The following is a 25,926-nucleotide window of genomic DNA, read 5'->3' on the forward strand; positions in this document are numbered from 1 at the left end:
AGCGGCCTGGGCGAGGTTCCAACTGCCGGGGCGGGGCTTCGCTGGCGGCCCGCCTGGAGCGAGCTTTCATTGGTAGTGAGGCCGGGCCGCGGGCGGGCAGAGGCGGGGTTTCGTTGGTGGTGCGGCCTGGGCGAAGTCTTCATTGGTGGTGAGGTCCGGCTGTGGGCGGGCCTGGGGCGGGGCCTCGTTGGTGGCAAGGCTCGGGCGTGGCTCCGACGGATGGGGCGGGTCTTCATGGTGGGCAGGGGCCTGGGGCGGGGCCTGTGCGGGCCGAGGCGGGGTTTCATTGGTGATGAGGCCTGGGCGTGGCTCCAGCGACCGGGGACGGGCCTAGAATGGGGCGGGGCATTGCGGGGCGGGGCCTGGGCCGGGTGGCTGCGCGCTCGCCGCGCGGGTCTCCCGGCGCTGGTCTCCCGGCGCGGGCGCGTGGCGCCATGCTGCTGCGCCCGGTGATCGGGAAGCTGCAGCACAAGCGCGTGGTGTTGGCCAGCTCCTCCCCGCGCCGCCGGGAGATCCTCAGCAATGCTGTGAGTGGCCGGGGCCGGGGTCTGGGGCGGGCAGGGCCTGCGGGCCCGGGCCTAGTGACCCGAGGCCTCGGGACCCCCGGCGCCGTGACCCGGGCCTCCCGGATGGGCCCCAGAGTTGCGGGTCCGGGGCCTAGAAACTGGGGGCGTCTTAGTAGTTAGGGGAGGGCTTTGGCCAGTGTCCGGAGGTCGGAGACGAGTGCCCGAGGGTCCTGATGACCTAGGCTTCGTGGGCGGGGCGCCTTGGTGGGTCTGCAGGGCCACTGCTTAGTTATTGAGGATTCTACTGACTTGGGGGGGCGGATGTAAGAGAGGGTGGGTGTTTGCAGGCCCGGGGTCAGCAGTGGGACCGACTGACGGGGTCAAAGATGCAGGGTCTCAGGACAGAGGCCTTGTGACTGAGGGTCTGGTGAGCAGGGCGTGGGGGTCAGGAATCTGCAGGGCTGGGGGCCTAAGTGACTGGGTATCCGGGTGCAGCACTGGGGCCTGCGGTGGCCAGAGGGTAGGACCCTAGTGACCAGGGTCCAGATCTATGGTGTCCGTGATCGGGGGAGGGCCAGGGTCTTCCAGCCAGGGCTCAGTGACCTGGCGATCTGCTGGCCAGGGTGTGTGGGGTTGCCAGGCCAAGGTCAGGTCTGTGTGCCTGAGCTGGATTCGTCCAGGTGTTGTTGGGGGGGGTGAGGGGCGGCGGGGAAGGGGACAGAGACCCTGGACAGGGCTTGGTCTGCACGGGGTGGCCCTATCTGGGGGGGGGGAGCAGAGAAGCGGGGATACCAGCTAGGGGAACAGATAGAGCCAGAAATTCTTGCCTGGGTGGGGGGCGTGAGCTGGGCTGGGGGGGGCGTGAGCTGGGCTGGGCGGGGGCGTGAGCTGGGCTGGGCGGGGGCGTGAGCTGGGCTGGGCGGGGACGTGAGCTGGGCTGGGCAGGGGGCGTGAGCTGGGCTGGGGGGGGGTGTGAGCTGGGCTGGGGGGGGGGGTGTGAGCTGGGCTGGGCGGGGAAAGGCACAGAATGAGAAGCGCTATATGTACCTCCCAGCGAGGGTACAGAACCGGAGGTGGGGGGTGTCTCATAGTGTGACCCAGGGGTTAACTGGGGGTCCGGGAGGTCCACGATGGAGGTGGGGAGGGGGCTGGGGTGCAGAAAAGTAAGAAGCAGAGGCTGCTCACAGAGGTCCCCACGTGGGGAGTGCGGGAGGGGGAGTTTGACCCTGTGTGGTCAAGACCCCCAGCCCCCACTCTGGAGGCAGCCCGCCTTCCGCAGGCACTGCCGGGTCGCCTGTGTCGGGCACCAAGTCAGAGCAGCCTAGTTGTTCCCACACACACGCAGCCGCCGTATTTGTGGCCTTCCCTGCACGTGCTGCCGTCTCAGTAGTCTGATCGCTGTAAGGGCGAAATGCCGACCTTTGGGACTCTCCAGGAGCCCTCTGACCCCTCGGGGCTGCACCCCAATCAATAGTGCCCTGCTGGCCTCTGCGTGTACAGAGGTCTTCCCACCAGGGTCCCCGAGCCGCCGCCCGCCCCCGCTCCACACACACACCGGTCACACTCGCGCCGCAGCCGGTGTCGGCCCTTGGTCAGTGTCCATAGTCAGGGAAGGGGGGCTGGGCAGGGACTCTCAGTTCCTGCCCACTGTCAGCATCCTGGGGCTCCCCCCGCCCAAACCCGTCTTCTCTCCTGTTCCAGGGCCTCAGGTTCGAGGTGGTCCCGTCCAGGTTCAAGGAGAAGCTGCACAAGGGCTCGTTCGCCGCCCCGCACGCATACGCCGTGGAAACGGCCAAGCAGAAGGCGCTGGAGGTGGCCGACCGGATGCACCAGGCGAGGGCTCCTTTCCTGGGTCTCCTGCCGGCGGGCTGTCCTCAGGTTTCACTCACACCTGTTGTAAATCGGTGCCCTTCGCAGCAGGCAGTAGGTGTAGCTTCTCTGCGACTGAGTGCCCCTGTGTTGTGGCCACGTGTAATTCGCGCGATGGTATCGTTTATACAGCGTTGTCCGTCACTTTGCTAGACGTAAGGTGCTGTTGCAGTTCACATCAGAGCGCCACTCAGGACAAAGCACTGATGTGCCTAGTCTGTTCCGAGGTGTTCCATGCCGTGTGCTACTGTGACTAATAAAACAGCATCATTGATGATACAGAATCCCCTGGATTCTGGATAGAATACTGGAGGAGGAAATGGCAACCCACTCCAGTCTTCTCGCCTGGAGAATCCCATGGACAGAGGAGCCTGGCGGGCTACAGCCCCTGGGGTCGCAGAGACTTGAACGCGACTGAGCATGATCTAGAATTAATGCAGCTTTAACACTAAATTACCATATAATATACTATATACTGTGGCATTTACCGGAGAAGGCGATGGCACCCCACTCCAGTGCTCTTGCCTGGAAAATCCCAGGAACGGAGGAGCCTGGTGGGCTGCAGTCCATGGGGTCGCTAAGAGTCGGGCACGACTGAGCGACTTCACTTTCACTTTTCACTTTCATGCACTGGAGAAGGAAATGGCAACCCACTCCAGTGTTCTTGCCTGGAGAATCCCAGGGACGGGGGAGCTTGGTAGGCTGCCGTTTCTGGGGTCGCACAGAGTTGGACACGACTGAAGCGACTTAGCAGCAGCTTATTATATAACAGCGTCATTGATGATATAGAAACAGTGTAGTTTATATATTGCAGTTACTATTTAATATGGTAGACGATTTAATATGACAGCATTATTTAGGATGGAGATGTGATGCACTGTTACTATTTAATATGGTATGCTATTTAATATAACAGCATCATGACATAGAAAATAATATAAGTAGTTTATTACTATTACTGTATAACCGATTATAGTATGTAACAGCATCGTTTATGATATAGAAACAGTGTTGCTAATACATTACTGTTATTATTTAAGATACTATGGTATTTAATATAGCAGCATCACTTATGGGAATAACATATTCTCTTTATTGCTGTAAGTGTTAGTATGGAATATCCAATTGCAATTAACATAACCATATCACTTAATGATGTAGAATTAGTACACCTCATCTATTATGAGGTGTTATTCTCTAATATAGAAAATATATAGTGTCGTATACTATATACTTTCATGTATAGTATATATAATGCTATATAGCATTCATAGGAAATTATATACACTATAATAATATAAAAGTACCACTTTAATATAGAATTTATATAGCTTATCTCTGTTACTATAAAATGTGCTAATTAATATAACAGTGTCATTTATGACATAGAATCAATGTAGCTTCCTATTACTTATAATAATTATAAGTAATAAAATATATATTATTATATATGAAAGTCCTAGGCAAGGATACTAGAGTGGGTTGCCATTTCCTCCTCCAGGGGATCTTCCCCACCCAGGGATTGAACCCAGGTCTCCTGCATTGCAAGCAGGTTCTTTACCATCTCAGCCTCCTGGGAAGTCACAATTATATATACTAATATATAAGTGGGGCCCCCGTGGTAGCTCAGTGGTAAAGAACCCACATACCAATGCTGGAGACCCAGGTTTGATCCCTGGGTGGGAAACATCCCTTGGAGAAGGGGCATGGCAACCCACTCCAGGATTCCTGCCTGGAGAATCCCATGGACAGAGGAGCCTGGCGGGCTACAGTCCGCGGGGTCGCAAAGAGTCAGACACGACTGAGTGGCTAACTTTCTCTTCCACTGTCTCCCTTGATCGGTGGCTTGAGGACACTCCAGGCTCGCTCTCTAAAGCAGGACTGGATCCTTAACTAAGCTGTGATGCTGGGTGCCGCGCATCGTGACGTGAAAACGTGTAAGGCGTACAGGCTCGTCCTGCCTAAAGCTGAGTCTGCGTTTCTTGCAGAAGGACCTGCGGGCCCCGGACGTGGTCATCGGAGCCGACACCATCGTGGTGAGCCTGCTTTCCGGCTTTCTGTGTCACTGGCGGCTGAATCCAGGCCTCGGGAAGGCGGGTTCTTTCTGTGAGGCCTGGGGGAGAATCCGCCCCAGGCCTCTCTCTGTCCCGGCTGCTGATGCTTTTTTTTCCAAATTCCTGGGCGTCCCTGGGGTGGTGGCCACCTCCCTCCCGTCTCTGCCTCCGTCTCCACGTGGCCTCTGCTCTGTGTCTCTCCTGTTACGAGAACACCATCCATCACGGATTATGATGCGCCTGGCTCCAGTACGACCTACTGGTAGATTTTGTTACATCTGCAAAGATCCTATTATCGGATAATGTCCTGTTCTCAGGGCTGGGGGGTCAGGACCTGGGGAAAAGGAATCTCCCCGAGATAGGGGTTTTGGCCGCCGAGAGTCGGGCCTTCGGACGGGTCATCACAGTGACCCGTAGAGCAGCTCTGTCTCGCTGGGCATGGCTGTCTGTCTGAGACCCCGGCTGGCCAGATGGGGAGCATTGCCCAGGGATGCTGGGCCTCGTTGCTGAGCTGTTCATAGCAGCAGTGTCCCTGGAGGAGTGTGTCGGTGGATGATGGATGGATGGATGATGGACAGATGGATGGTTGGGTTGGTGGTTGGATGGATGATGGATGAATGGATGGATGGTTGATGGATGGGTGGATAGATAGATGGATGGATGGTTGGGTTGATGGTTGGATGGATGATGGATGGGTGGATGGTTGGGTGGATGGAAGGATGAATGGATGGATGGTTGATGGATGGGTGGGTGGATGATGGATGGATGTTTGGGTAGATGGTTGGAGGGATGGGTGGATGACTGAATGGATAGATGGACAGATAGATGGACAGATGGTTGGATGGGTAAATGATGGGTGGTTGGGTGGATGGATAGATGGATGGATGGTTGAGTTGATGGGTGGATGGATGGATGGTTAGATAATGGATGGATGGATAGATGGATGCATAGTTGGGGAGATGGTTGGATGGATAAATGGATGGTTGGATGGATGATTAACAGATGATGGATTGATGATGGATGGAAGGATGAGTGGATGGATGGGTGGATGAATGATGAGTAGAAGGTTGGATGGATAGATGGATGGATGGGTGGATGGTAGATGGATAGAAGATGCATGGATGGATGGTTGGGTAGATGGTTGGATGGATAAATGGATGAGTGGATGGATGATGGATGGATGGATGGTTGATGGATGGATGGATGGATGGTGGATGAATGTGTAGATGGTTGGTTGGATGGGTGGATAATGGATGGATGGATAGATGGATAGAAGATGCATGGATGGATGGTTGGGTAGATGGTTGGATGGACTGATGGATGGGTGGCTAGACAGATGGTTGGATGGATAGATGGATGGATGGGTGGATGGATAGATGGATAGAAGATGCATGGATGGATGGTTGGGTAGATGGTTGGATGGACTGATGGATGGGTGGCTAGACAGATGGTTGGATGGATAGATGGATGGATGGGTGGATGGATAGATGGATAGAAGATGCATGGATGGATGGTTGGGTAGATGGTTGGATGGACTGATGGATGGGTGGCTAGACAGATGGTTGGATGGATAGATGGATGGATGGGTGGATGGATGGATGGATAGAAGATGCATGGATGGATGGTTGGGTAGATGGTTGGATGGACTGATGGATGGGTGGCTAGATGGATGGGTGGATAGATGATGGGTGGATGGATGGATGATGCATGGATGGGTAGGTGGTCGGATGGATAGAATGATAGGTGGAGGGATGGATAAGCAGCATGGGGTCCAGCCACACAGTGGAATATGACGCAGTCATGAAAAGGAGGGAAGCCCCAACACAGGCTACGACGTGGATGGACCTCGAGCACACAGCGCTCAGTGAGAGAATCAGGACGCAGACGGGTGCATATTACTGTATTTGTATGAAATATCCAGAATAGGGAAATCCACTGAGGAAGGAATCGGATCAGCAGTTGCCAGGGGCTGGGGAGCGAGGTGGGGAGAGCAGCTTGTGGGGATGGGGTGCTCCAGATGATGGAGGCTTGGGGAGCTGGATAGCGACCCTCACCCAATAGTGGAAATGTACCAAGTGGTCTCATTTAACATGGTGAGTGCCACATCATACGAATCTCACCTAAATTAAAGAAAAAAAAATACGTGAGTCTGAACCGGTGCAGAGTGCAGCTGGCGCAGAGCAGCTCGCGGAGCAGAAGCAACTCTCCGTGGCGTTCCTCTCGCAGGCGGTCGGGGGGCTGATCCTGGAGAAGCCGGTGGACAAGCAGGACGCCTACCGCATGCTGTCGAGGTGGGTGGGTCCCGGCGGGCCTCCGGGGACGCGTGGGACAGAGGCTGGCCGCTCGCCATCTGCCCACTCACCGTCAGCATCCGCTCATCAGCCGCCTGTCCACCCACCCACTACCCATCACGTCCCCGTGTCTGCCACGGGCATCATATCCGCTGTCTCCCATAGACAGCCTCTCCTGGTTCAGGTCAGAGGACCAGGCCACGCCCTTGAACCGACCTCGACTCTTAACCGGGCTCCGACTCCCCATACCACCCCCCCCACACTCAGGGTCTCCTCCTGGCTCGGTCATGCTGAGTGTCCAGGCCCAGGACTGCACAGGGACCCGGGAAAGGGGCGGCCCAGAGTGGCCAGGATCTGGGTCCTCCGTGCCCTGCCGGCCGCTCCCATCAGGGTCCACGTGGTCCCGTGAGATGGCCTGACCACCCCCCCAGCCCCTCAGTGCAGTGACCACAGTCTTGCGGGGAAGCTTCATGGTCCCCCTGAGACGGTTTCCTTGGCGATCGCGCAGCGGGGGTGATGAGCGGGGAGGGGGGTGGGGCGGTGGGTGGACAGAGGCCTCGTCTGCGGGGCAGGGGTCGCCCTGCTTTCCAGAGACACTCCAGACACTCACGCATCTGGCCCGGCCGTGTGTTGCAGGCTCAGCGGGAAGGAGCACAGCGTGTTCACGGGCGTGGCCATCGTCCACTGCTGCACCAGAGGTACCTGGACGGCCCGCATCCCCCACCTCCCCTGGGAGTCAGGGCCACCGTCGGAGCAGCCGGGGCTCCTGGGGGGAGGACCCGGGCGCCCTGGGGCGTCCCTGTCTTTGCTACCACGTGGGCCCGCCCTCCCACCTAGCCTGGGAACATTGGGATCCCACGTGGAAATATGGGGGTTCATCGTGAGCACCCAGTGGACCCCATGTAGGGTGCGGGGGACATTCCACCTCGTCCAACACGACCCACCCAGAGCCTGCCTTTGAGCTCTCTGGCCTGAATGGCGAAGTTTGGCTCCCGTTGGCAGGCATTAAGACATACCGTGATGAAAAGATTGTTTATTTTTTTTAAAGCACAGAAAGCCTGAGGAATAACTTTTAAAGCTGCTTAAAAGGGATTTTAGCCCCAGGAAGGACCCTGTCGTGGGATTTAGGGCCATCCTCATCCAGGGGGAACCTTATCTCAGACCCTTCACTTCATCACGTCTGCAGAGACCCTGTTTCCATACACAGTCCTGTTCTGAGGTTCTAGGTGGACGTGAGGTTCAAGGAGCAGCGTGGAGCCTGCTGGGGGCTTCCCAGGTGGCTCAGCGGTAAGGAACCCGCCTGGCAGTGCAGGAGACACGAGAGACGGGAGTTCGATCCCTGGGTCAGGAAGATCCCCTGGAGAAGGGAATGGCAGCCCACTCCAGTGCTCTTGCCCGGAGAATCTCAGGGACGGAGGAGCCTGGGATCAGAAAGGGTCGGACACGACTGAGACACCGACCTTGCACGCACACACTCGTTGACCCCGGGACGCCTGGTGTGGAGATTTCTCACAAGGGGCCCCTCTGTGTGCCCAGCATGCTACGTGCATGGGGCATTTCCAACCCTGCAGCTGAAAGCCTCATGAAGATCCCAGAATTACCCTGTCATAATGATAACTCCAGTCCATAAATGTTCTATCGGCTTCCCTGGCGGCTCAGATGGTAAAGGATCTCCCTGCAGTGCAGGAGACCCAGGTTCAGTCACTGGGTGGGGAGGATCCCCTGGAGGAGGAAATGGCACCCCACTCCAGCATTCTTGCCTGGAGAATCCCATGGACAGAGGAGCCTGGAGAGCTACGGTCCACGAGGTCGGAAAGAGTCGGACACGACTGAGCAACTTCACTTTCACTTCACTTTCTCTTTTGTTCTGTCTCTGTTCCCCTGTCCACAGTGGGCAATCCTTTATCCCGTATTAATGGTCCTGTGTGTGTGTGTGTGTGTGTGTGTGTGTGTGGATCACATGCAAAGCTCAGGCTTTATCCCGTATTAATGGTCCTGTGTGTGTGTGTGTGTGTGTGTGGAGCACATGCAAAGCTCAGGCTTTGTTGCTGTCCACTCGCTCAGTCATGTCTGACTCTCTGCGACCCCATGGACTGCAGCACGCCAGGCCTCCCTGTCCATCAGCAACTCCCGTAGCTTGCTCAAACCCATGTCCATTGAGTCAGTGATGCCATCCAGCCATCTCGTCCTGTCGTCCCCTTCTCCCACCTTCAGTCTTTCCCAGCATCAGGGTCTTTTCCAGTGAGTCAGTTCATCTCATGAGGTGGCCAAAGCACTGGAGCTTCAGCTTCAGCATCAGGCTTGCCTCCTCCTGGGCTCAAAGGGTTAGACCCACGGGCCCCCAGGGGCAGCGGCTGCGTCCCCTCACCACAGCGCACACTTCCTTGCAGACGGTCAGCTGGACACTGAGGTGTCCGAGTTCTACGAGGAGACCACGGTGAAGTTCTCGGAGCTGTCGGAGGAGCTGCTGTGGGAATACATCGACAGCGGGGAGCCCATGTGAGTCTCTGTCCGCAACCGCGGTGCTGAACCCAGTCTCTGTCCGGAACCGCGGTGCTGAACCCAGTCTCTGTCCGGAACCGCGGTGCTGAATGCCCGCCGTGGGCAGGAGACAGGCCAGGGCTGAGCCCGCGTTGGGGGCCTGTGCCTGCCATGGGCTCAAGGGCCCAGGGCTGGGCAGCGTGCTTAGGAAGGATGGAAGGATGTCTTACCCCGCCCTCCCGTCCTGACACCACTGCCGTCTCCCGCAGCAAAGGGCAGCGCTGTGGGTCGGGCGGGTCAGGGCAGATGCTGCCGTGGGGCTGGTCTCCCCACCCAGTGTCCGTGATAGTCACTCAGTCATGCCCGACTCTCTGCAACCCCACGGACTGTAGCCCACCAGGCTCCTCTGTCCGTGGGATTCTCCAGGCAAGAACACTGGAGTCGGTTGCCAGACCGTTCTCCAGGAAATCCTCCCAACCTGGGGATCGAACCTGTGTCCCCTGCATTGGAGGCACATTCTTTACGACTAGTGCCCCCTGGGAAACTCTTTGGCACAAGGAAACCCCCCACACCCCAAATCCCAGCTCCTGCCATTCTGTGCACCCTGGTCTGTGGGGGGTTGGTGGTTAGAGTTGAGAAGGGCTGGGGGCTCAGTCAGGGTGGACAGAAAAGGATGGACCCCTTTTCCCCTGTAAGGAGGTCTCAGCAGAGGTTTCCAGGAAGACCCGGGCTGTGGACCCCCGCGAGGAGTCCTCCTATCGAGGCTCTGGTCAGAGACATGCGGGAAAACCCCACTGGGGGGCCCCAGTCTCTTGTGGGCAAAGCTCACCCCTCAGGAGACCCAGGCCTGGTGTGGGGGCAGGTGCCCCCTCGCGCACCCCCATAAGCCGCCATGGAGCCTTCATCCCGTCCTGGGGGCAGGACCAACGGATGCTCCTGGGGGCTGGTCCTGGAGCCGGCCACCCCCGGCACACAGCTGCCCAGAGCCGGCCGGGTGTGCGCAGCCAGCAAAGCTCAGCATCACCGTGTCCATCTCTTCTCTGCTTCCCGCCGTGCAGGGACAAGGCCGGCGGCTACGGGATCCAGGCGCTGGGTGGGATGTTGGTGGAGTACGTGCGCGGCGACTTCCTCAACGTGGTGGGCTTCCCGCTGAACCGCTTCTGCAAGGAGCTGGCGCGCCTGTACCACGCACCGCGGGCCCCCGGCACCCCGCGGCCGGTCCAGCACGACTCCATCCCAGCTGTCGACACGTTCGAGGATCTCAGCGATGGCGAGGGAGGCGGCTCTGACCCCGCTCCGGCCAGCGGGGGCCTGCAGGCTGGCGGGGCGCGGCCGCAGGCTCCCCGCACCCAGGAGGCGGACCTGAACGGGGTGACGGACAGCCAGCCCGGGCTCCCCGCGGGCCTCCTGGAGCTGATGGACGGCTTCAAAGCATCCAAGGTACCTGTGTGCATTCGCAGTCAGCTGACCCCCAGCACGGAGGCGCTTCAAACCACAGGCAGCCATCACACACCCGCCACCCCAGCCCTGAGGACCAGACGGCTGAGGTCAAGGGGTCTCAGGGCTGAGCTTCCTGTAGAGGTTCCAGGCGAGGGTCCTCCCGGTCTCAGGGCTGAGCTTCCTGTAGAGGCTCCAGGCGAGGGTCCTCCCCGCCTCTTCCGGCTTCTGGGGGCTCCGGGCGTCCGTCCCTGGGCTGGTGGCCGCCTCCCTCCCGTCTCCGCCTCCGCCTCCACGTGGCTTCTCCTCTGCGTCCGTGTCTCTCCTCTTCCGCGTCTTATAAGGACCCTGTCACGGGGTTTGGGGCCACCCCCATCCAGGCGGACCTCATCTCAGACCTTCACTCCATCACGTCTACGGAAACATTTTATTTCCACGGAAGGCCTCGTTCGCACATTCTGGGGGCCAGGACGTGAGCGTCATCGTGTTTGAACACGGCTGGCAGGGCTGGGGCGGGGTCCGTGTGCGTGTCTGAGGCTGACAGGGCTCACCCCACCCTGTCCCCCATGTGTCCGGGGAAGGCCCCTTTGTCACGAGAGCCGCGGGGAGGTTAGGCTGTCCCGTGAGCTGTGTGGTGAGCGGCGTGGACAGTGCGTATCTTGCAGAGAGCGCCCAAGTCCACACACAGCCTCACCTCAAGGTCCCAGGGCTTGTGGTCTCGACATGGGCACCGTGGGGAGCTACCACGCGCCCCTTGACTGTGGCACGCTGGGTTTTCTCTGCCGAGAGAGCTTTGCTGCTTAACCCTCACCGACTTGTTCTTCCCTGGAGCCAGCCTTGTGCAAGCTGGAGCCTGAAGCCAACTCTCCCCTGCGGAAGAAGGCTCCCTGATGGGCGGGGTGTTTCTGACAGTCCCGGGCCCCTTCCCCACGCCTCGCCGCCGTCCATGGGGGTCACAAGCGATGGGTCAGACACGTCGTAGCCTGACTGTGGCCCTCCTTCACGGTCAGGTCCTGCTCACGGCCTGCAAGCTCCAAGTGTTCGATGTACTGAAAGACCGAGGACCCCTGTCAGCCATGGACGTCGCCCGCGAAATCGACGCCTCGGTGGGTGGCACCGCGCGCCTGCTTGACGTCTGTGCAGCCCTGGGGTTGCTGGACAAGTCGGACAGAGGTGAGGGGGCTTCCCGGGTGTCGTCGCGGCGGCTCCGCAGGCAGGACCCGGTCGCCAAGTGACGGTGGCTCCTGAGCAGAGATGGGCAGACCTGCTGGCCCTGTGTCCCGGGCGCGGGGCGGTTCCCAGAGGTGGGGAGCGGGGCGGGGCAAAGAGGAAAGAGAGGTGTGTGTGTGTGATGTTTAGGAGGAAACAGCTGTGTGTGTGTGTGATGTTGGAAAGGTGTGTGTGTGTACATGATGTTTACGAGGAAAAGTGTGTGTGAGAGATGTTTAGGGGGAAACAGCTGTGTGTGTGTGTGTGATGTTGGAAAGGTGTCTGTGTGTGTGATGTTTAGAAGGAAACAGGTGTGTGTGAGAGAGATGTTTAGGAGGAAACAGCTCTGTGTGTGTGATGTTGGAAAGGTGTGTGTGTGATGTTTAGGAGTTAACAGTTTGTGTGTGTGTGTTGTTCAGGAGGAAACAGGTGTGTGTGTCTGTGTGTGATGTTTAGGAGGAAACGTGTGTGTGTGTGTGAGAAAGAGATGATTAGGAGGAAATGTGTGTGTGTGTGTGTGTGTGTGTGTGTGTATGTGTGATGTCTAGGAGGAAACAGGTGTGTGTGTGTGTGTGTGTGTGATGTCTAGGAGGAACCGGGTGTGTGTGTGTGTGTGTGTGTGTGTGTGTGTGTGTGTGTGTGTGTGTGTGTGGTGTTCAAGAGAGAGACTTCCTGATGGACTCAGAGGGGCTGTATCAGCCAAGGTTCTCCAAGGAAACCACTCGTAGGGTGTGTGTGTGTGCGCAGCATAGATACCTGCGTGTCCTTACTTACCTGTTCAGCTAGGCAGACAGGTGAGGTGCATGCCTAGAGGCTGCCTGATGGTGGCATGATACTTGGATGGATGGATGGATGGATTCACGGGTGGGCAAACAGGTAACAGATGCATGCCGCTTGCTCAGGCGCTGCAGTCTCGGCCAGCTTTTTTGAGACCCCACGGACTGTAGCCCGCCAGGCTCCTCTGTCCCCGGGGTTCTCCAGGCAAGAAGACTGGAGTGGGCTGCCATGCCCTCCTCCAGGGGATCTTGCCCACCCAGGGATCAAACTTGCGTCTTCTGTGTGTCCTGCAGCGGCCACAAGACTGTTGACTGCTGAGGCCCCGGGGAGCCCAGTAGATAGATGGGTGGATGGGTAAATGATAGGTAGTGTGACTGATTCATAGGTGAATGTATAGACGTGTGAATGGTAAGTAGATGGATGAATTGAGAGTTGGCAGAAAGCTCCCCAGACAGATAGCTGATGAAGAAACAGAGGGCAGATCTACAGATAAACAGAAAATAGGATAAGGGGATGGATGGGTGACAGGAAGACAGACCGATGATAAGCACAGGCTGACAGACGGACGGACAGGAGGATAAACAGATAGTAGACACTGATAGATTAAGAGATATCAACTGATAACAGAGATGATAGTCAGGTAGACCGATAAAGTGAAAAGGGAAAGTGAGGTCGCTCAGTCGTGTCCGACTCTTTGCGACCCCATGGCCTGTAGCCCACCAGGCTCCTCCATCCACGGGATTTCCCAGGCAAGAACACTGGAGCAGGTCGCCATTTCCTTCTCCAGGGTAGACAGATAGATGGTGGATAAATGGGCGATACATGGAGGGATTGATGGATAGGCAACAGATGTGTCGATGGATAAACAATAGATGAGCTGAGGTGACAGATGATAGGTACATAGATTTATTCACACACAGATGACAGCTGCTGAACAGACAGGGAGATGATACGTATATAGACGGACAGATAGATGGTTAACAGACGCGAGAGAGAGATGGAGGTGATGGACAGATACTAAACAGACAGGCTGATACATAGATGGGCTGCCCAGGGGGCTCCGTGGAGAAGAACCTGCCTGCCAGTGCAAGAGACGCGGGTTCGGCCCCTGAGTCGGGAAGATCCCCTGGAGGAGGAAGTGGCAACCCACTGCAGTATTCTGGCTTGGAGAGTCCCATGGATAGAGGAGCCCGGCGGGCTGCAGTCCATGGGGTTGCAGAGAGTCAGGCGCGCGCGAGGGCGTCACGCTGTTGGCCGGACGATGCTTGCGCTAACCCCGCTGGGAACCCGAGCGGCGGCTGCCCCCGCTCCCCTCCCCGTCTCTCTGATGTTCAGGGCAGCCCTTATGGAGGTCCCACGACGCCCCGTCCTTTCAGGTTACAGCAACACGGAGACGGCCAGCCTGCACCTGGCGTCAGACGGCGAGCAGTCTCTCCACGGCCTGGCCGCCTACCACGACGGGCCCGTCTGGGGCGCCTTCACGCACCTGGGCCGGGCCGTGCGGGAGGGGGCAGCGTGGACCCCAGAGCCGCTGCTGCAGGTACCCCAGAACCCGATGCTGCTTCTCACCTGCCGTCTCTGCCGCTGAGGGACTGGCCACGGGCGCCGAAAGCATCCCAGACCCGGGGACCATCAGAACCCGTTATCCCAGTGGGAGGCTGTGGATGCGGGCTCTTAGGGACGGCGTGGGGGGCACCCAGCCGCCCACAGCTGCCGAAGAGGGTGTTTCCATGAAGGGGCTGCCGCAAGCCAATGCCCCCCGTTTCCTTCGTGAGGTTAGATTGCGCAGAGACAGTGCCTTGTGAGCTCGGGGTCCGCAAATCCCTCCCTGCCCTGCCTCCTGGCTCCTGACCCTCCAGAGACAGCCTTGTTGGGTGTTCAGTGGGTCTGGGCGGGGGTGCGGGTGGGGCTTCCCTGGTGGCTCAGCTGGTGAAGAAGCCGCCTGCAATGCCAGAGACTTGGGTTTGATCCCTGGGTTGCAGAGATCCCCTGGAGGAGGAAATGGCAACCCACTCCAGTATTCTGGCCTGGAGAATCCCATGGACTATCCACGGGGTTGCAAAGAGTCGGACACGACTGAGCAAGTTGCTTCCCTGGTGCCTCAGATGGTAAAGAATCTGCCTGCAACGTGGGAAACCGGGGTTCGATCCCTGGCTGAAGACGGTCCCCTGGAGGAGGGCGTGGCAACCCAGTCCACTACTCTGGCCTGGAGAATCCCACGGACTGTATAGTCCACGGGTCACAAAGAGTTGGGCAAGACTCAGCGACTCTCAGCTTCTTTCCATTTAGAAACGAAGGACATTTATTTCGTATGGTTGTAGCAGCTGGATGTCTGAGATCGCGGCGAAGCTGGGTTTAGTGTCCGGTGAGGACGCAGTTCCTGGCTCCTCGATGGACGTCTTCTTGTCCTCCCCTCCCTCCCTTGCTGTGTCCCCTGGGCCCCTCCCCATCTGCCTACCAAGCCCTCCCTGTTTAGTCCCTTGGTCGTGTCTGACTGTCTGCGACCCCATGGACTGTCGCCCGCCAGGCTCCTCTGCGCGTGGGATGCTCCAGGCAAGGATACTGGAGTGGGTTGCCATGCCCTCCTCCACAGGATCTTCCCGACCCAGAGGTGGAGCCCAGGTCTCCTGCACGGCACGTGGACTCTTTACCGTCCGATCCACCAGGGAAGCCCTTGATGTCCCCTGCCCTCAAGAGATGCCACGCAGAACGTCATCCTGGGTGCAGGACCGCCTGGGCCCCCGGTGGGTCTCTCCTGAGATCCTGTTCCGTTTCAGGGCCCCCACAAGTGGAGCACAGAGGCGACCCTGCAGTTCATGAGGGCCTCGCACGGCCTCAGCAAGCTGACCGCCCAGCACGTGGCCACGGCCTTTGACCTGTCCCCATTCACCTCCGCCTGCCACCTGGGAGGTACGTCCCTTCACCCGACAGGAGTCAGGGGAACGGGTGCGAGCGTCCCTTCTATTGTCGGAAGCTGCAGATGCCGTACCTGCAGATAGGCTAACCCAGTGGTTCAGATGGGAAAGAATCCGCCTGCAAGGCAGGAGACCCAAGTTCAGTCCCTAGGTCGGGAAGATCTCCTGGAGAAGGGAATGGCAACCCGCTCCAGTGTTCTTGCCTGGGGAATCCCCAGGGACAGAGGAGCCTGGCGGGGCTACAAGTCCATGGGGCTGCGGAACCGGACACGACTGAGCGACTAATATGCTCTACCTACTAATAAGACTTGGAAAATGGGTTTATCTCTACAAACCACACAAGCATCTACGTGTATCCTGGGTGGATGCGGGGCTTGGGGTGATATTCCCAAGTGCTAGGAGGTCCCAGGGATGGCTCGGGACCCTCGTAGAGTTTATCAGACCCTTCCTGGGGGCTGCCAAGCAGAGGAGGGGACCGTGGAACCTGTCTGCTGCCATCTCACGAGGTCTAATTATGCCGCACACACACACACACACACACACACATATCCTCCACCCCTCCCAGCCAGTGCTTCCCCAGGACATGGGACGGAGGAGGAGCAGATGCCTTCCCAAGGGGTGTGGTGGGATTGGGGTCCTAGGAGGGCTCCTGAGCTGCCAGCTTGCATTTTCCCGTCCTCTGCAGAGCTCTCCTCCAGAGTGGCCCAGAGTGGCTGCTGTGGCACCAGCCATCACATCTGCATTCCCGCAACAGAAGGGAGAAGCAAAGAGTAGAACTCTGCTCTAAGGGTTCCCTGTGGATCTCTGTCCACCCTGCTCATCTGGCTCGGGCCAGCGCTTGCTCCAGCACCACTCCCCAAGGCCCTGAGCTTGAGACAGCAGAGGTCTTCCCACTGGCTGACCTCCTTTGAGGGCACAGGCTCAGGTCACGTCCGAGCGCGCTGATTTGGCCCTGCCAGAGCTGCACCTCTGGAGACAGGCCAGGATGGCCCAGAGTCCACGTGTCTTCCCACAGGCTGCACGGGCGCCCTGGCCCACAAGCTTGTCCAGGAGTACCCGCGTCTGCAGGTGACCGTGTTTGACCTCCCAGAGGTCATCAAGCTTGCCGGGGACTTCCAGACCGACGCACAGCCGTCAGAGCGGGTCCACTTTGTGCCAGGTCAGTGCGGCGTCCTTGCCTGCCTGCTGTCCGTCTTTGGGCGGCCTTATCTGTCTCCTGTATGGGGTGAGTGGGGCTTCCCCGGTGGCGCAGTGGTAAGGAGCCAGCCTGCCGAAGCCGGAGATGTGGGTCCGTCCCTGGGTCGGGAAGATCCCCTGGAGGAGGAGGTGGCACCCGCTCCGGTGTTCTTTCCTGGGAAATCCAGCAGACAGAGGAGTTTGGCGGGCCACAGTCCATGGGGTGTCAGAGAGCTGGGCACGACTGAGCGCGCACACGTATGCGGTCTGTGTGTGTCCTGCATCTGTGTCTCTGTATCTGAGTGTGTATTATCCGAGTGTGCGTGCCTGTGTGTGCGAGCCTGTGAGTGTGTGCCTGTGTTTCTGTGTGTTTGTGCCTCCATCTGTGTTTCTGTATCTGAGTGTGTATCTGAGTGTGTATTATCTGAGTGTGTATTATCTGAGTGTGCGTGCCTGTGTGCATGTGTTTCTGTGAGTGTGTTTGTGTCTCCATCTGTGTCTCTGTATGTGTGTATCTGAGTGTACGTGCCTGTGTGTGCATGTGTTTCTGTGAGTGTGTCTTTGTGTCTCCATCTGTGTCTCTGTATCTGAGTGTGTCTCTGTATGAGTGTGTATCTGAGTGTGCGTGCCTGAGTGTGTGCCTGTGTGTCTGTGAGTGTGTTTGTGCCTCCATCTGTGTCTCTGTCTCTGAGTGTGTATCTGAGTGTGTGTGCCTGAGTGTGTGCATGTGTTTCTGTGAGTGTCTTTGTGTCTCCATCTGTGTCTCTGTATCTGAGTGTGTATCTGAGTGTGCGTGCCTGAGTGTGTGCATGTGTGTGTATGTGTGTCTTTGTGCCTCCATCTGTGTCTCTGTATCTGAGTGTGTATCTGAGTGTGTATCTGAGTGTGCGTGCCTGTGAGTGTGTGCGTGTGTTTCTGTGAGTGTGTTTGTGCCTCCATCTGTGTCTCTGTATCTGAGTGTGTATCTGAGTGTGCGTGCCTGTGAGTGTGTGCGTGTGTTTCTGTGAGTGTGTTTGTGCCTCCATCTGTGTCTCTGTATCTGAGTGTGTATCTGAGTGTGCGTGCCTGTGAGTGTGTGCGTGTGTTTCTGTGAGTGTGTTTGTGCCTCCATCTGTGTCTCTGTCTCTGAGTGTGTATCTGAGTGTGCGTGCCTGAGTGTGTGCATGTGTGTGTATGTGTGTCTTTGTGCCTCCATCTGTGTCTCTGTATCTGAGTGTGTATCTGTGTATCTGAGTGTGCGTGCCTGTGAGTGTGTGCGTGTGTTTCTGTGAGTGTGTTTGTGCCTCCATCTGTGTCTCTGTATCTGAGTGTGTATCTGAGTGTGCGTGCCTGTGAGTGTGTGCGTGTGTTTCTGTGAGTGTGTTTGTGCCTCCATCTGTGTCTCTGTATCTGAGCGTGTATCTGAGGGTGCGTGCCTGAGTGTGTGCCTGTGTGTCTGTGAGTGTGTTTGTGTCTCCATCTGTGTCTCTGTATGTGAGTGTGTATGTGAGTGTGTATCTGAGTGTGCGTGCCCGAGTGTGTGCATGTGTGTGTGTGTATCTACGCCTGCATGCGTGGTCTGTGTGTGTGTGTCTAAACACGTATGTGCGCGTGGGTCTGCGTGTCTAGACGTGCATTTTCCCGTGTGTCGTCGTGTCTGTGTGTGTAAAGTGAAAAAGCGTTAGCTGTTCACTCCGAGACCGCGTGGACTAGCCCCCCAGGCGCCTCTGCCCATGGGGACTCCCCGGGCAGGAACGGGGGAGCGGGTTGCCAGGCCCTCCTCCAGGCCACCTTCCCGACCCAGGGACTGAACCCGCGTCTCCTGCACCGGGCGTGGAGTCCTTGCTGTCTGGGCCACCGGGGTGTTGAGTGTGCACGTGTGTGTGTACACATGCATGCTGCCGCGTGAGTGTGCGTCAGGGTGCGTCTCTGTCTCTCTGTGGCCTGTGCACACGCATGTTTCTGCCTGTGTCTGTGCGTCTGCATGTGTGTGTAGCTGCGTGAGTCTGTGTCAGTGTGTGTCTGTGTATAACTGTGTGTGCAGCTGTGTGTAGCTGTGTGTGTATAATTGTGTGTGTAGCTGTGTGTGTCTGTGTGTAGCTGTGTGTGTGTATAATTGTGTGTGCAGCTGTGTGTAGCTGTGTGTGTATAATTGTGTGTATAGCTGTGTGTGTGTGTAGCTGTGTGTCTCTGTATAATTGTATGTGTAGCTGTGTGTAGTTGTGTGTCTCTGTATAATTGTGTGTATAGCTGTGTGTGTCTGTGTGTCACTGTGTGTAGCTGTGTCTGTGTGTCGCTGTCTCTGTGTCTGTATGTAGCTGTGTGTCACTGTGTGTCGCTGTGTGTAGCTGTGTGTCTGTGTCGCTGTGTGTAGCTGTGTGTCTCTGTCGCTGTGTGTCGCTGTGTGTCTCTGTCGCTGTGTGTCTGTGTGTCGCTGTGTCTGTGTGTTACATCTGTGTCACTGTGTGTCTGTATATAATTGTGTGTGTAGCTGTGTCTGTGTGTCTGTGTGTCGCTGTGTGTAATTGTGTGTCTGTGTGTCGCTGTGTCTCTGTGTGTTACATCTGTGTGTAGGACGCTGGCCGCAGCGGACACTGTGGCCTCCACGCCTCCACCCCGTCTGTGTTTAAACCAGGTGACCTTTCCAGCGACAGCCTCCCGCCCGCAGACCTATACATTTTCTGCAGCCTCCTGCACGACTGGCCCGACGACCGACTCCACGGGCTCCTGAGCCGGATCTCCGGCAGCTGCAAACCAGGTGAGACCCTGGACTTGCCTTTTCTCCGTGCACTTTTCTGTCTTCACACTTAAAGACAATTTCCGATTCAAAAAAGAAACAAAGAAACGGAATGAGTGTTTCACAGTCAGCCTCCCCACCCATCCGGCTCGGGGTCCGGGGCCCAGTTTACCGTCTGCCCGGGACACGGCTGATTCGCAGTCGTCCTCATTCATTTCTGAGCTTTCCAGCAGCAGTATGCGAATGGGGGGGGGGGTCTCATGGGCTCCCCCTGGTGGCTAAAGAATCTGCCCGCAATGCGGGAGATACAGGTTCGATCCCTGAGTTGGGAAGATCCCCTGGAGAAGGGAAAGGCTACCCACTCCAGTATTCCTGCCTGGAGAATCCCACGGACGGAGGAGCCTGGTGGGCTACAGTCCACGGGGTCGCAGAGTCCGACACGACTGAGGGACTGAGCACAGCGCAGCTTCGGGCATCGCAGAGGCTGCGGCTCTGGGCCTGCGGACAGAATTCCTCCCACCTTCCCCACAGGGAAGTCCTCCGGCGGGGAGCCCCGAGGGCACCCGCGGGCTGGGTCCTGGGACGCCTGCCGGTCCCTTCCCCTTATCTCCGTGTCTGTCTCCCCAGGCGCTGGCCTCCTGCTGGCCGAACTGGCGCCCGCGGAGGAGGAGGAGGAGGCCAGCGGGGCGGCGCGGAGGCCCCCCGGGCTGCGGACCCGGGGGGTGGGCCGGCGCCCCCGGAGCCCCGGGCAGTACCGGCGCCTCCTGCAGCGGCTCGGCTTCCAGGACGTGCAGGCGGCGCGCGCGGGAGGCCTGCTGCACGTGGTCCTGGGGACCCGGGCCCCACCCTGACGGTCGCCCCGCCGCGAGCTCACAGCGCGAGCCCGGCTGGGATGATTCCCAGAGAAGAGGTGTCTCGCGGGGCAACGATTATTAAAGGAGGCGGCAAGCAGGCAGTCTCCGCGCGCGTCTGTAGTGGGTGCCCTGGACCCAGGACATGCGCGCCCCCAACCCGGGAGCGGAAGGCTACGCGGGCTGGGAGTGCTTGGTGGGGGAGCGTTGCGGGGACTCGGAGAGGGGCCTGGGGCGCCCCGGGGCTGGAGGCGACCGACAGAGGGGACCCCCAGGAAAGCCAGGGGGCGCGGTCCTCCCCCCGAGGGCACCTGGTCGCAGCCAGGCTGGGCCCCCAGTGACAAGTGACGTGCAAAGCCAGCCCCGGGGGCGCGTGGGGGGCGCGGTCCCTCGGGACAACAGGTTCCCTAGAAGAAACTTTCCCTTCTAACCAGAGGGGTCTGAACACCCGCCGGCGGGGAGGGGGTACCCGAGCCCTCCACCCCACCCCAAGAGCCCTTGCTGCAGTCCGCCTAACGCAGGCGGGACTCAGGGGTCCCACACCCACGACCAGGCCCGCGAGCCAAGGACACGCCCGAGCGAGACCCCCAGCTGGAGGCTGACGGCAGCTAACGTCTGCGGAAGCGAGGCGCGCCGGCCCGTGCGGGCCTTATCCGCCTCACTCTCCTTTTCCTGTTGGGACTCTCTGCAGTTAAAAAAAAAAACAACACACATTAAACGCGAGAGGTGGAATACGACTGACGGACACGCAACCCGTCTCTTCATCGCTCCAAACGCGAACAAGCAGGCGCGCTAGGGTCAAAGAGCCCGCCTGCTAGTGCCGGAGACCTAAGAGCCGCAGCTTCGAGCCCCGGGTGGGGAAGATCCCCTGCAGGAGGAAATGGTGACCCACGGCAGTACCCTTGCCTCGAGAATCCCACGGACAGGGGAGGCTGGGGGGCTGCGGTCCACGGGGTCGCAGAGATCGGAGACGAGCAAAGCAACTGAGCGTGCACAAGGGTTTCCAGGCTAGAATTTGCCAGGGCCTGGCCCTACCCTCCAGGCGCAGTCCGTTCATTTACTCACTCAGCAGATGAAGGCCTGCCTACTGCCCAGCAGGACTGTCTGCACGCATCACGGGCTCACATCTGCCCTTTTCACGCCTCTGGGGTGCGTGGGTGGGCACGACCATAGGCCAAAAGGATGTAACTTGACCACCAGTGTGTCCGGCCTGCCCGCCTCACCAACATTCCCTCGTAGGATCCCTGGGGGTCTCCAGCGGGCACGGTGACCGAGCGGGCCACCCATCAGTCACCAGACCAGGTCCCTTAAAGGCAGGGTCTGATCCTGGCAGCGCCAGTGGTAAAAAAGAAACAAACAAAAAGGCCACTTGCCGATGGAGGAGACGTCGGTTTCATCTCTGCGCTGGGAAGACCCCCTGGAGGAGGGCATGGCGACCCACTCCAGGATTCTTGCCTGGAGAATCCCATGGACAGAGGAGCCTGGTGGGCTGCAGTCCATGGGGTCGCAGAGAGTCAGACACGCCTGAGCGACTGAGCAGAGGGCAATGCTGTCTCTGGCTGACACCGAGGGGGGACTCACAGAGAGCTTGGCTCGTGCACCCCATTCCCCTCCACCCCCGAAATGCGCCCCTCAGCTCTTGCGTTACTCAGCCAATCGTCTTTAACCACCTCTTTTAGTTAACCCACCCATCTTTCAGATGTCGCTGAGTCGTTAAGCGTCCTGTCTGGCTTTTTTTTTTTTTTGCAACCCACACGGACTGCAGCCTGCCAGGCTCCTCTGTCCGTGGGATTTCTCAGCCAAGACTGCTGGAGCTTCCCTGTGGCTCAGACGGTAAAGCATCTGCCTGCAGTGCAGGAGACCTGGCTTCGATCCCGAGGCCGGGAAGATCCCCCTGGAGGAGGAAGTGGCAACCCGCTCCAGCAGGCTGGCTACAGTCTGTGGGGTCGGGGAGTCGGACGTGACAGGACAAAAACCATCTCTCGGATACGCAGCCTCTAACGCTGTGCACGTCGGAATTAAAGCTCGGGCCGGTGCTGAGGAATAGGGACCAGCCTTTGGTCTCTGCACCCCTGCCCCCCGGAGTCCTGGAACAGAACCCCTTCCTTCCCCCACCCCCACCCACCATCCCACCTCCCTTAACCGTCCCCATCCCAATTCCCACAGGTGCACAGTCTTTCCCCCAACACCCGGGGTGTCTGTGGTCCTGCCGCCCTCCCGGGTCAGCCGTTAGGGGAGCGCAAGGCCTGGGCCACCAATGCCCCCCAGCCGTCCTCCCAGAACACACACAGGGAGCAGACACCCATCTAAGGCCCACGTGAAGTGCTTTTAAAGGAGAAACATGTTCTGCGGCCTAGTTAGCAACGAGGACAGACGTCACACTGATCCAGTCCTTCCCGCAGAGAGCAAGCGGCTGAGGAGTCGGGGCCAGGGGGAGGGGTGACCCCTGGGATGCACGCAGGACCCCAGGGAGTTGGGGGGAGGGGTCCGTCACATAGGGGAGGGGACAGGGTGGCGCAGAGGTTAACCGCCTCCACCACCAAGGCTGCAGAGAGCTGTCCTGGGGTGCCCAACGCCCGCTCTTAAAGCAAAGTTCAGAGTGCCAGGGCCTCGCAGCCTGAAGGACCAGCTCCAGCTGGAAAATCCTCCTCGGCCCAGCGGGCAGAGATAAGCATCGCAGGGCCCCGCCCCGCCCACACGGGCGGGTACCCGATGTATAGAAACCACAGATGACAGGAGGGACGCCTCCCTCACCCGGGCGTGCCCCGGAGCCAGCGACGCGTCCCTGCCCAGAACCTGGGGCGGCCTCGCCCTCTCTTCCAGCGCCGTGTGGTCTCGACCGGCCGGAACCGGGCTGGGCCACCAGCCAGCTCCATCCTCCAGGCCCCAGGCCAGCTTCAGTGAAGCCTCAGAAGATGCCAGAACACCAAGTCCCTTAGTCCGCTGCGATCCGCATCTGCTGACAGCGGCCTGATCTGTCCCCACCCCTCTGGGGCCCAGCCATTCTCAGGCCTCACCTCTTACCTGCCTCTCCCCAGGAAGAGGACTCAGGAAGGCCCTCCTGCCAGGACACCGGGGGCTGGGGTGGGGGGGAGGGGGGTGCCTCGGCTCCCGTGGGTCAGCAGCCCCTAGCATCCATCCCTCCATCCAGCGTCACGTGGAGGAGACCCCCTCATGAGAAGGAGGGCGGGGCGGCAGAAAGGACAGAGAGGCAGGGATGAGAAAGACAGAAGCAACAGAAACAGCAAAGTGTCAGTCGCTCAGTCGTGTCCGACTCTTGGCGACCCCATGGACTGTAGCCCACCAGGCTCCTCTGTCCATGGGTTTCCCGGGCAACAATACCGGACTTGGGTGGCCATGCCCTCCTCCAGGGGATCTTCCAGACCCCGCCATCGAAACCTGGCTGCAGGCAGGTTCTTGACCATCAGAGCCATTGTGGGGGGAGGGGCATAAAGGAAAAAGAGGAAGGGGGATAGAAAGAGGAAAAAGCAACAGGGCAGAGAGGCAAATTAGAAAGAATTCTCGCACCTGCGTCGCTGCAAAGACTTTGTTTTCTGGACCTGGCTACTGACACGCCTCGGCTTTCGCTTTGTGAAAATTCACAGGACGATACACTTTGTACTTGTTTCAATAAAGAGTTCACAGGGTCTTCCTTTGGTGGCTCAGATGGGAAAAGAACCTGCCTGCAATGCGGGAGATCTGGGTTCACTCCCTGGGTGGGCAAGATCCCCTGGAGAGGGAAATGGCAACCCACTCCAGTAATCTTGCTTGTAGGATCCCACGGACAGAGGAGCCTGGAGGGCTACCGTCTACTGGGTCGTATCAACTACAAATCGGCACTTAAAGAGCGTTGGACAACAAAGCATTGTCCAGATGACTGGACAACAAAGGCAATTTGCCATCTGCCTCTACGGAGCTTGAACCCCAGGCGGCTATCGCTGTTGACCGTCAACAATCCCTGAGGGAGTTCTGGGTGGAGTGAGGCACTCTGTGCTCCGGGGAATGTGGTGGGACAGGTCTCTATGTTTTGAGGAACAGATTTTATGAACTCAATCCTTGCAACTCCTCATATCTAGTCCAGTTCAGCTCAGTTCACTCGCTCAGTTGTGTTCAACTCTTTGCGACCTCATGGACTGCAGCATGCCCGGCCTCCCTGTCCATCACCAAGTCCTGGAGTTTACTCAATCTCATGCCCATTGAGTCAGTGATGCCATCCATCTTATCCTCTGTCGTCCCCTTATCCTCCCGCCTTCAATCTTTCCCAGCATCAGGGTCTTTTCAAATGCAGTCAGCTCTTCGCATCAGATGGCCAAAGGGTTGGACTCTCAGCTCCAACATCAGCCCTTCATACCTAGAGAGGCACTAAATCCCTTCAGGGTGACATCAGATCCTCAAGACTAACAAAAACCTTTTGTAAACTGCTTCACAGCATGAACTCGCCCTTCACCAAAACCTCATATATCGACTTTCCCCCACTGCCGCTTTGGAGCACTCGCTCAGAGCCACCTGAGACGCTGCCTCCCAGGGCTGCAGTCCTCATTTTGCCCCCAATAAAACTTAACTCACAACTCTCAAGTTGCACTTTTTTTTTTTCTTCCACAGTCACAAATGATCAGACACGACTGAGCGAACACTGCATGCGTAAGGCCTTCCAAACATCAAGGTCTCCGGACACGCCTTTGGAGGCAGGGGGCCTATACCGCGGCGTGTGACGTATGCACACACCTGTCGGCGCGTGGGTACGTGCAACAGCTGCATACGTGTGCATGTCTGTAGACACACGTATACACACGTGAGCGTGTCAGTGAGCCTGTGAAACCAACACGCGTGCCCCTGTTCTTCTAGGAGACACCCCCGCCACCCAAGTCGCAGTGCCCGGCTTGACAGGGACACCCCGAGTCTGAGCCCCCGTGGGTCCTGGAAATGCAGCGGGCCCTCCTCCATCCCGGGACCCCCAAATGCACCCAGAGTCATCAGGGTCAGAGCTGGGGGTGCTGGGTCCTCCGGAGGCGCTCTCCTGGGCGGACCCGGGTCTCCCGGGCTGCGCACAGGCAAACCCTACTCCGAAGCCGGGCCGGCCGGGGTTCGGGGCCGTCTCGTACGCTGGGTCAGAACGCACAGACTGCATCGCTCGTCCCGCGGGGCGAGCAGGGGCCTGGAGGGCGCCGGGGGTCATCAGGACCTTTCGGGGCGGCTGGGTGGGGGGGTGGGGGTCGCGGGCGGGACTCGGGGGTCTGCGGCGCGGAGCCGGGGCCCCAATGATCGGACCGGCCAGAGTGGACGAGCCTGGGGACCCGAGCGTCCGGTGCTACGATTGGGAGAAGAGAGGGCGCGGGCCTTCGCAAAGCCCGGCCTGTCCCCTACGCCAGTGTCGTTCGTCGCCGCCGCCAGGCCAAGCATGACCTTGAAAAGGTCAGAGTGGCCGCCACGCAACCCAGCGCGACCCGCCCCGGGCACGCTCGGCGCAGAGGCGGGGCGCGGTTCCCGACATGCCCCGCGGCGAGACGCGCGGGCCAGGGGCGGGGCCTGGGTGGTGGCGCAGCCAATAGGCGCGGCGCACGGGGGCCCCCGGGGCGGGGCGAGGCGCAGCTCCCGGCAGCCCGCGGGAGGCGCGGCGCGCGCCCAGGGGGCGGGGCCGGGGCGG

The 25,926-nt window shown here is 58.9% G+C and overlaps 2 protein-coding genes across 4 annotated transcripts; one reads left to right on the forward strand and one right to left on the reverse strand.

The window, feature by feature from the left end:
• Positions 1-364: 364 nt before the first annotated feature.
• Positions 365-20,382, forward strand: LOC105611964 (acetylserotonin O-methyltransferase like). 3 transcript variants are annotated; one of them, XM_027963312.3, is made up of 13 exons: positions 365-527; positions 2,208-2,429; positions 4,364-4,411; positions 6,656-6,720; positions 7,357-7,418; positions 9,111-9,219; positions 10,260-10,641; positions 11,649-11,811; positions 14,001-14,164; positions 15,402-15,534; positions 16,555-16,698; positions 19,330-19,452; positions 20,059-20,382. In XM_027963312.3, exons 1-13 carry the CDS (start codon positions 435-437, stop codon positions 20,280-20,282), a joined length of 1,932 nt encoding a protein of 643 aa, XP_027819113.2. In that variant the 5' UTR covers positions 365-434; the 3' UTR covers positions 20,283-20,382. The 3 variants fall into 3 exon arrangements, with proteins under 3 accessions (XP_027819113.2, XP_027819114.2, XP_027819115.2); XM_027963313.3 differs by having other exon boundaries at positions 2,208-2,384; XM_027963314.3 differs by having other exon boundaries at positions 2,208-2,339.
• On the reverse strand, positions 3,238-25,688 carry LOC132658845 (uncharacterized). Its single transcript, XM_060408341.1, has 2 exons — positions 12,622-25,688; positions 3,238-11,882 (listed from the first exon to the last, which is right to left on the reverse strand). The coding sequence occupies exon 2, from the start codon at positions 6,512-6,514 to the stop codon at positions 4,757-4,759; it is 1,758 nt and encodes a 585-aa protein (XP_060264324.1). The 5' UTR covers positions 6,515-11,882; positions 12,622-25,688; the 3' UTR covers positions 3,238-4,756.
• Between the last annotated feature and the right edge of the window lie 238 nt (positions 25,689-25,926).

The sequence above is a fragment of the Ovis aries genome, chromosome X (genome assembly GCF_016772045.2).
Source record: "Ovis aries strain OAR_USU_Benz2616 breed Rambouillet chromosome X, ARS-UI_Ramb_v3.0, whole genome shotgun sequence".
Classification (NCBI taxonomy): domain Eukaryota; kingdom Metazoa; phylum Chordata; class Mammalia; order Artiodactyla; family Bovidae; genus Ovis; species Ovis aries.

What these genes read in the sequence shown, in the direction of transcription:
- LOC105611964 (XM_027963312.3), top strand. Translation starts at nt 435, where the DNA reads ATGCTGCTGCGCCCGGTGATCGGGAAGCTGCAGCACAAGCGCGTGGTG. An exon ending in CGTCCACTGCTGCACCAGAG is followed by an intron (nt 7,419 to 9,110) that starts GTACCTGGACGG and finishes ACTTCCTTGCAG; the next exon opens with ACGGTCAGCTGGACACTGAG. An exon ending in ACGGCTTCAAAGCATCCAAG is followed by an intron (nt 10,642 to 11,648) that starts GTACCTGTGTGC and finishes CTTCACGGTCAG; the next exon opens with GTCCTGCTCACGGCCTGCAA.
- LOC132658845 (XM_060408341.1), bottom strand. Translation starts at nt 6,514, where the DNA reads ATGAGACCACTTGGTACATTTCCACTATTGGGTGAGGGTCGCTATCCA.